The following is a 9,925-nucleotide window of genomic DNA, read 5'->3' as shown; positions in this document are numbered from 1 at the left end:
GGAGAGGTGACATTCAACATCCCACTTGTCAGTCTAGATAGCCGTGGCCACCACCCAACATACAATAATGTCATGAAAGCATCATTTTAAAAAGGGCTATGCAAACATGGCCAATAACTTTCATTCTAATGATCTTCAAAATGATTTGGGCAGAAAACAAATTTTGCTGTTAGAAAACTTGCAGACTTCACTATATGCAGTGTAGACCCTCTAAACTAAGTTTGGGGGATGTAATCTTTCAAGAAATGCAGACCAAACTGTTGTTTGTTTACTTACACAGCGTGTCATAAGATAAGATAAGACTTTGTCTGTGAAGGTTCTCAGTCATCCAGGTCATCGTAGTCAAAGGAGCTTGCAAAGAAAAGCGTCTGGACTCTTTGCAAGCTCCTTTGAATAAGACTTTATTGATCCCACAACAGGGAAATTTTTGTATCACCTCAGCTCAGGTACAGATATCAGAAGGAATGCATGAAGTGGTGACCGTGGATGTTCAGTGTCCAGTGACTTATGACATCGTGATTGAGGAGTTATAGAGTCTAACTGCTGTTGGGATGAATGATCTGTGAAAGCGCTCCTTCCTGCAGCGAGGGTGTTTCAGTCTCTGACTAAATAAATATATAAATAAAAATCCAACATTTACCTATTGGTAAATATTAGGGGGAAGGGCGCTAGTTAGTGAACGTGATTAGGCGGAGATCTCATCTGACATAATTAACACACTGCTGTTAATCGTGTTGTCACCTATAATGTATCTTTGGAGTAGTGGCGCCCCCTGGAGACAAGCAGTTAAAACTAGCGCCACCTCAAGTTAAATCAAATTCTGTTTGCTTGCTCTTTAACAATATTTTCGTGCCATCATTGGGCCTGATCTATAGACATTCAATTTCACTAGGATAAATGGCAACTAGAGGCTTCCCACCTGGCAAGACAGGCAACACCTCGGGGCCTCAGGCCAGAGAGTTCACAAACTTTAAACTGCAGCAGTGGCAATGTGCAAATTTTGCAAGGATAGTATGAGAAACCTGGCCTCCCTAAGAGGGCCCTACAACGGAGATGGGAGGGGTCGTCTGTGAATTTTTGCCGAGGGTCAGAACAGATCACCACTGATGACGATGGAGCAGCACGTGACCATTTTCTCAGGCTAGACACCCGCAGACTAACTGCTGCTCCAACGTTTGACCACAAGGTGAAAATAAAACATCAGACAAAAATGCAATACAAGTTGCATTTTTATGAAGTGAATTCATCCATCCATCCGCTTCCGCTTATTCTTTTCAGGGTCGCGGGGGGGCGCTGGAGCCTATCCCAGCTATGAAGTGAATTCCAGCATATTTATTTTTATTTTAATTCACGCTCTTTATCTTCAAATTCCTGTTATTACCAGATACGTTTCAATTATAATCCACTTTATTTCTTGTTCCTGGTTTTCTTTCTTTGCTGCCATAATGGTACTCAAAGCGTGGGGAGAAAATTACCTTATTTTTCCCTCTCAGTAGTCAAGTCAGCTTATATGAATTATCTTCTGCACGCCTCCAGTTTTCCATGTTTGCAGATTATCTTAAAACAGGTATTCATTTAAATCCGAGTTTGATTACTACATCGCTGAAATTCCTGGGGGATTTTCCAGTGTTACTTTTATTTTGATTTAGATTTATTTTTTGGAAAGTGTGTGTGTGTGTGTGTGTGTGTGTGTGTGTGTGTGTGTGTGTGTGTGTGTGTAGGCAGGCCTGAGTGTAGAATCGGGCTTAAGTAAACATTTGGCCACAGCCATGTGTATGGCGTTCTAATTAAAGTGGACAACTTCCTACTAATTAGTAAAACACTCCTTGAGCTTTAAAGGGAAAACCCAAAGGGCACGGTATCCCGAGGGCCCTTTGAAATATGCACAGGAAAAAATTAATAACTTGGCTATCCAACATCAAGCAGGGAAATAATTAGGGTTTTTTGTTTTTTTGTCCTGGTTTTTGACTCTCACTACATGTAGTTTTATCAGGTCAAGGTAACAAGAATGTGATAGCAGGGAGGTTTTTACCCGTCGGACAGCAGAGGGCAGCATAACAGTGTGAGATGCTTTCAGTTATTGTAATGAATATAGCAGATTTCATCACATTTTTTAGAATATGTCTGCGTTTTGAAAGTAAAGACAGATACACATACCAGAATAAAAGTGGCATGTTTATGTATTTCCAGTGAAAACTGCATTTTGTATCATAAATTAACCAGTAATCTGCAAGATTAATAACCTGTTTTTCTCCAATTGTTTTTGGGTTTGTTTGTTTCATTTTTTTTATAATACTAAAATATAATTTTCTCTGCTGCTATGAGACTTTGTAGTATTTTTTAATCTTTCTCAGTCCAGACAGCCTGGTTTACAATGGCTGATAAAGTACAAAGACTGCTCTTCTCCCCCCTTCCAAATCTCAGAGTGGCATTCTTCACATTCCTCACCGTTTTCCTTCAAAAGTATAAGTCTTCACACTTAATAACTATTGCTAATCAATACATTGATTTAGAAACCTACAGATGACATTTTACTTCTATTTATTGCATGTTTTTATTCACTAAAATGCTCCAGGTTTTGTTTGTAAGATGTATTCATTGTCAGAACAGCCACTGGGTGGCACAGTCGCCGCAGCTCATTCCTAAAGTCTTTTATTCAGTCTTTCTGGAGTCGCAGTGCTATTTACTGTACATGACTGCATACTGAAGCACAGATTTCAAAATGTATAAATATGCATAGTAAAAGAAAAATATATACAATGTGCATGAAATGCATTTGTATTAAAAACAACAAAAAATAAATACAACCAATGCTGATAACATGCCAAAATACATCATATACAACAAGAAAAATACAAAATTATACAACAACTAAAAAAAAAAAACGGGCGAAAACAATTCACGTCAGTCATATATATCATTTTTTTATTGTTTTGTATTGATGGGTTTTGTGTTGTGGACTAATTCCTTCTGCTTGATTTGATTTTGATTTAAGTTTGGCAGTCAGTCTGATATTTGAAAAATAAAAAACATGGTAAAACTATCATGTAAGAAGTTAACACAAATTAAGACTTCATGCTACAACAGGCTACTGCGCCTTTCAAACACTGGCAAGTACAGTCTTAGCTATTACAGCAGCTAAAATGGTCTCTGCCATTTTAGCACTCAACACTTGGTTGAGGGGAACATAACTCATCACCTTCCTTCAGCCTCATACCCAAACTGTCGTGGTGTTCGCTGAAGGTTTTTCCTGCAACAGACAAGATAGTTAACATCATTGTTCTTATTATCAGAATTTAAAGTCTCATCTATTTATAAAATACTCTGACATTTACCTTCTGCTGTTGGATATACACCACAGCATCGTGGACGGTGACAAAGATATGTTGTGGATTCATGTATTTCATCAGCCCACTGGACGTTAGGATCTTTAAAACACTCTCTGTGCACAGAGAACAAGCGGTCAGCATGTCTACTCTCTAGAAAATATGAAAGCTTCTACATAAAAGTTTGCACAGAATAAAACAGAAAGAACACAATTAGGAATAAAATATTTGGGGTACATGGGCCTCACCATTGCAGTTAGCCAAATATACATGAACTCCAACTTTCTGGCACTCAGTACACATCTAAATGGGGGAAAAGCAATAAATTGCACTGATTACAATGCATCAAGAAATAAGGAAAAGCCTATACAGTGACATGGTGTAATTCAGGCTCAATGTTTTCAATTAGGTCTTACTTTCACCGACTAACCTGTGTCAGGAGTCTTGCTCCAGCAACATCAACAAATATCACGCTGCTGCAATCGATTAACACTGCCTGGTCATAGCTTTCAGATGTTTCTGCAGAAAAAATGTATTCATTTGAAAGTTCAAACTATTTGCAATACAAGAACGTCTTCAGAAAATGTTAATAAGGTGTGAAAAAGTCTCTTGATTTTTTTTTTTTAATTCATGAAATAGCAGTTGTATTTAGAATTGTTTACTTAGCATACACTTATACAAAGTCATTGCTTACCTGATTTGAAGAACTCATTTTCTGAGGAAAACGATGTGTTTGCAATCCCTCTTTCCTACAAAAAACACAGGGGGAAGCGGAAAGTTACTGAAGTATTTTGTATTTTTACCATGTATGTGTACTCTATTTTTTTTATATTTTGTGACTCAGATTAACGAGGAATAGCAATAATCATACCACAGTGCTGACAGTGGTCTCCCTCTCCCGTTTCTCCAGGGCTTTTATGGCCTTCTCCCGTCTGCGGATCTTCTCTGGTGTCAGGCCCAACAGCCTAATCATTTCCTCCCTGAAGAAGCTACGGTTGCCGTAGTAAATGGGCCCGTTGTAAGTCAGGATTTTCACTCCAGGCACTTCGTGGCACTGTAAGAAAAATAGAAATGCATCACCTGTATTCTTGGATATTCATACTGCAAATCCACATGCAAATTTGACGAGATATTGACAGGGTGAGAGAAAGTTTGTATATTTCTGGAGCTGGTTGCTCATTTTCATATTTCAAAGAAGAGAAGTAACCCTCGCTCACCTTGTTATGGTTCTCCAGAGGTCTGTAAATTTCTGTGTTGCTGGCCCGACCAAGCACTGAACAACCAGCCCTGTTAAATCATAAACTTTAAATTAATATAAGAAGTTATGATAGACCACATATGCTACTTACATACATGAAGTATGATGTTTGTGTTTATGTGAGTTTTATTTTTAACCTTCCAGATGTGCACATTTTCCCTTATAAGTGCTTTTGCTGGATTGCACTGTGGTATTTGTGCAGAGGGAATGGAAAATGTACCTTTGTGTGCGGCAGATGACAGTCATCATAGAGAAGACCACCCCGATAGCCAGGCCAAGGTCCACATTGAGTATCACCACAGAGAGCCAAGTTACAAGCCAAACCATCTACACACAAACAGAGACACAATAATGCATTGTCTTGTCAGGATATAACAGGATATAAATTATGATTAATTCTAGCCTAGCAATTAATGCGAAGGTGCAAGGATCAAGCAATTTATGTGATGTGCTCCCCGTGTTCCAGTAGGTCAGGATTCCAGGGTCCTGATTAATGCTTCTTGGCTTCAGGCAGTGTTTATTTCAAAAAGTCTGGCAACTGATGATGCCGTACTTATTGTTTAAAGACAGTACAGGTGACATCAATTTGTCAAATGAACTTGGAATAATTGAGTGTTAGTATTACAAAGTATGGAAGACGTGCATGGAAAAATATTCACAGCATTTCTTTAAATGGCACATACTTTGACACAGTTCAAAGCTGGAGATACTGTTATCCTGCATGATTAAATTAAACATTATAATATACTTCACCCCACCTGTGTAAAATGTTCACTAGACCAAGGAAATCTGTGTCACTAATTCTTAAAGTTACATTAGTTGCTGCACTAATTACTTAGAAGTCTGGATGACAGCTATGAGGCCAGTCTTCTATCTCCACACTGCCAGCAAGAACTTCTGCTGCAATTCTGGAAATTTGAGGAAAAACCCAGCAATATGACATGAGGCTTTAACCCTGTAAAGCCTGAACTATATGAAAATGGCCAGAAAATTCTCATTTTTTTAAACTGGAGCATTTATTTAATCTTCAGACCTTTTTTAAAAAAAAAATAGAAATTAAAATATCAATTTGCATATATGTGTTTGCTACTGCCAGCATTTTTGTTCAATTTGTTGCTCAGAGGTTTTTTTGTTTTTTTTTATCATAAACAAACAAAAGCAGGTTATGGTTAAAAAAGAAATCCTACTGATGATGTAGAGCAGGGATGCCAAGCTCATTTTACATTACACTTTGATCTCATGTGGGCCGGACCAGCGAAATAGTCCTTTCTGGCAGCGTACAGAAGTTTATCTATATATTTAATCCCTGAGATAGCTATTTATATGTCTATTTGCAGTGTTTTAAAATAAATAAAGATTCTGGCTGCATTAAATAATCATTCTTCTGTTTTCTGGTATTTATTTGTCTTCATAGGTGAGAAACACTTATCGTGTTATAGCTTTCTTTTAAGTGGCCTTACAAAGTCAATTTTACTGATTCTCCACAGGTCAGGTAAGTCTTGGAACTGCAGGAACATCTGTCTGAGGCTGGTAACATTGATGCATGCCAGGACTGCCTGCAGACACAGACAGAGGATAGGATAAGTGAACTTGCCCCCTCTCCTTCTCTAAAGGTTGTTGAGACACATATTTAAGCTCACCTTGGGTAGGAAGTAGAACAGTGGTCCAATTAGCAGAAGAACAATCAGGACAACAAGACTAGTGAACAACCCAGAGAGCTGCACGAATACACCAAAAGATACAAGGATTTCTATGTTAATAAATGTAAAATTAGCATTTTGTATTCTCTGTGCAGATTGTTTGGAAATTGAAGCATGTTTTTCTGCTCCTATTATAACATCAGTATAACATCAGGTGTCACATTTTCTGCTCCTTGGTGAGAACTCTTAGTGGAAACTGAATATCATGTATGCTACCTGTGTGTATCCTCCAGCACTCTCGAGTATATTAGTGGTGGCTAAAGTGGCTGAGCTAGGGAAGCAGGTAAAAAAGGATGACACTGTGTTGGAGATCCCATGAGCCAGCAGCTCCTGAAATAAAACACAGGTTCAGTCCAAATACCTGACAGATTTGCAAGAATCGAGCAGTGACATTCCTACATTTTACCTGGTTGGGGTGTATAGAATATCCATGTTTATCGGCATAAATCATTGCCAGTGACACGGACACAGCATAGCCAACAAATGTTATGGCTATTGTGTCCCCAGCAATGGCAGGGAACATGTGAAAGGCAGGCAATTGTGGCCTCGGGAATCTGAAGACCACAAGATTTGTGAAAATTAGTCAGAGCACTTTTAACTACTGAATGAATCAGTCTTTTATTTTATTTTATTTTTAAATTTAAGTCTAAAAGCTTACCCAGCAGGGATATGGCCAACTATCTCAATGTTGTAAGTGGAGTCCAGTGAGCAGGCATAAGCCACACCTGTGGCAATAATCACCTGAAGCATAAAGTCAGAGTTACAACTGTAAATTATTAAATATATCTTTAGTGTTCACAAAGCTAGTTAACTAACCGTGAGGATCTCCACAGGGATAGGTGTTCGGAGGCGTTTCCTGAAACGCATGTTGAGCTCCTTAACTGGTACCAGGATGGCCAAACACACCAAAGAGATCAGCAGCTCCGCCATGTTAGTGTGAGGCAGGTTTTCCATCACTGATGCTAAAGTCTGAGCACACAAGACCGTGATAAGACTACAAAAAATAACTCTTTGCTTCTTCACCAAGAAGCACTGCTTTTTACCTTGAAGAGAGAGAAGGCCCCATTGTGGCGAGGGAGCCGCAGGCCCAGCATGCTTTGCAGCTGTGAGATGGTAACATGGAAGGCGGCAGCACTGGTGAAGGCCTTAACAATTGGCTCAGATAGGTAGGTGGAGAGAAATCCCAGCTGAAGAGCAAACATGCAGAGCTGGGCGAAAAGAGTTTAATGTAACACTGTGAGTTTGATACACACATACACTATTATTTCACTTTATTGACTTTCTGTGTCTGTTTTACCATAATAATTCCTGAGAGAAGTGCTATAGCTGAGGCCACTCCAATTCTCTGGGCTTCAAAGTCACTCGCTTCAGAAGAACTTGAGTTAATCTCCAGAGGACTGGGAACCAGCTGCTCCACCACAGAGCCAGTCATCAAACTCACTACAGCAAAGGTCCCTGAAAAGAGGCCAAACATATCCATAAAGCAATATAAAAGTAATCTGACTTTAATTCCAAGAGATATGCTTCAAATCATTTAACCCTCACATACAGGTGGGGTAACATTGACCTGTTTTTCATAGCCTGAAATGTGATGACTTTTCCTAAAATTAACCAAAACACAAAAAAGGGAAATATATTATTTACAAGCTAGAAGATTCAGTATATTTAAGGCTTGGTCAAATTTGACCTGCATCCATTGAGACATTGGAAATGGTGTTTTTAGGGAATCTTCAAATTGTGAAACTGTCTGTGTGTATTTTTATGTGATACTGGTGGTTCAAGGGGGACATTGACTGTCCCAACAACTGCCTTTGTTCATCACATTTACCCAGGTTCCCCTGGTGTCAGACTCCAGCTGCTCTTTGAAACTGTGAAATAGGAAAACTGTGTAGCAGCAACCATTTAAGGTGCACAGAAGCCCAGAGGTCATTAAATCTGCAACTGCAAGCACGAGCAATGCCATAAAAGAATCTAATATATATTCTGAGATAAGTGAGATTACAACCAAGATCAATAGAACCATTGTGAGTTTCATATGATTATAAAATTTCAACGAATGCACTCAGTAGTTTGCAATAAACAAAATAGTTGTTTTTTAATAAATACTGATGATATAGATGGTAGTTATGATTGTAATGGCTTTTTAATTGTAATAGTTTTACATTTATATAGTAAATCCCAACAGCTCTAGAATGTTCTGGACATATTCAAATAATTATTGCTGCTATAAAACAGGACATAAAAACAAACAAACAAACAAACAAAAACACTCCACCTGCTCTCTGAAACATTAATAAAAGATTAAGGTTCCGTTTAATAATGACATGCAGGGTATTTTACAGAGATCTGTTGTTCGAGATTCAGTATAGACACTTATTACGTGGAAGTTCTTGACCTCATCAAAACTTACAGAGAGGGCATGAAATATGCACAGTATGTGAGGGTTACATCTGATCATGACTCTGCTGTTGTCCCAGATTATTGAATTTCATCTTATACACTTCTCTGTGAATAAATAGACACCCTGTGGACTAACATCTTACCTGTGGATACATGGCGACCCGTGCCAAAAAACATATAAAGGACAACAGGAAAGAAAGAGGTGTAAAGACCAAATATCGGAGCCACGGATGTGAGTAGAGCAAAGGCCATGCCTGTTTAGAGGGGGGGAAGAAGAAGGAGAGAAGGAAAGGACAGTTAATGGTGTGTTGCTTCTCTTTCATTTAGGAATTTACGATCTGTTCCTGTTCTTCACACTAAGGCGATGAAGGTGCAGTGTGACCAGATCAGACACCAACTATGTAAATGTACATTTAAGAAGTTTGAAGTTTACAGTTGAAACATTTTTGAAATACTTGTTCAAAATAAATTTATTTCAAAGTATCAGTATTAATAATGAACTATGTTTTGTCGTGAGATGCTTTTTTTGTTAATATTAAATTTTGGCAATGTAGGATTTTAATAAAAAAAAAAAAATTAAAGTACGAGAGAAGCTCCAAGTAATTAATTCTAACGCAAACTTTTTTCTTTTTCTCGACGCAGTGTTCTCTCACCTTGAGGAATATGAAGAATACCGACTGTGAGTCCTGCTATGGTATCTCCTAGAATCCATTTCTTTAGCTTGTATCTTGGCAGCCAGCTGAAAATGGGCACTCTCTCCCTCAACAGGTGAAGGCAGGCTCGGTTTGAACACCTGCACCTCCCTGCGAGTTTTTCCCGGAGCCGCAAGCTTCCACTGGCGTTATCGTCAGAGCCGTAAGCCTGTTTGAATCGGTCCTCCGTGTAAATGCTCCTGTATACAGCAACAGAAGCGCTCATGTTGTCCCTGCAGAGATGACTAATGACACCGTGCAGCCGCAGCAGTTGACTCAGTAGAGGTGTTGTCAGTTATAATACATTTATAGTTGACTCTACTCTGACCTCAAGAGCCATTCCATTTTCCTGTCAGACTCTAAGTAGCCAATGACATTGCTCATAGCTCTACTTTTTTTTCTTACAGTAATCAACAAGTTTTTTCACATCTTTGTCCAGCCTCAGAAATCATAAAGGTGTGCTGGTCGATTTTCCCCCCGAGAGAAATCCTCTGGGTCCTACTGCTAAAAGTTTTTTTTGTTTTTTTCCCCAGCAGAAGATAGAAAGCC

The 9,925-nt window shown here is 38.7% G+C and overlaps 1 protein-coding gene across 1 annotated transcript; it reads right to left on the bottom strand.

Moving 5' to 3' along the window:
- Nucleotides 1-2,556: 2,556 nt before the first annotated feature.
- slc26a10 (solute carrier family 26 member 10) lies at nucleotides 2,557-9,743 on the bottom strand. The gene is made up of 18 exons (XM_086277189.1): nucleotides 9,338-9,743; nucleotides 8,828-8,938; nucleotides 7,582-7,739; nucleotides 7,328-7,492; nucleotides 7,101-7,253; nucleotides 6,943-7,025; nucleotides 6,691-6,838; nucleotides 6,501-6,614; nucleotides 6,225-6,302; nucleotides 6,045-6,140; nucleotides 4,805-4,911; nucleotides 4,544-4,613; nucleotides 4,198-4,380; nucleotides 4,021-4,075; nucleotides 3,757-3,845; nucleotides 3,575-3,629; nucleotides 3,336-3,442; nucleotides 2,557-3,250 (listed from the first exon to the last, which is right to left on the bottom strand). Exons 1-18 carry the CDS (start codon nucleotides 9,600-9,602, stop codon nucleotides 3,212-3,214), a joined length of 2,076 nt encoding a protein of 691 aa, XP_086133315.1. The 5' UTR covers nucleotides 9,603-9,743; the 3' UTR covers nucleotides 2,557-3,211.
- Between the last annotated feature and the right edge of the window lie 182 nt (nucleotides 9,744-9,925).

The sequence above is a fragment of the Aulonocara sp. 'chitande type north' Nkhata Bay genome, linkage group LG20, assembly GCF_057382095.1.
Source record: "Aulonocara sp. 'chitande type north' Nkhata Bay isolate Kocher_YH1m ecotype deep benthic linkage group LG20, A_spYH_male_GT1.1, whole genome shotgun sequence".
NCBI lineage: Eukaryota > Metazoa > Chordata > Actinopteri > Cichliformes > Cichlidae > Aulonocara > Aulonocara sp. 'chitande type north' Nkhata Bay.
This window is presented reverse-complemented; position numbering and strand designations above follow the sequence as displayed.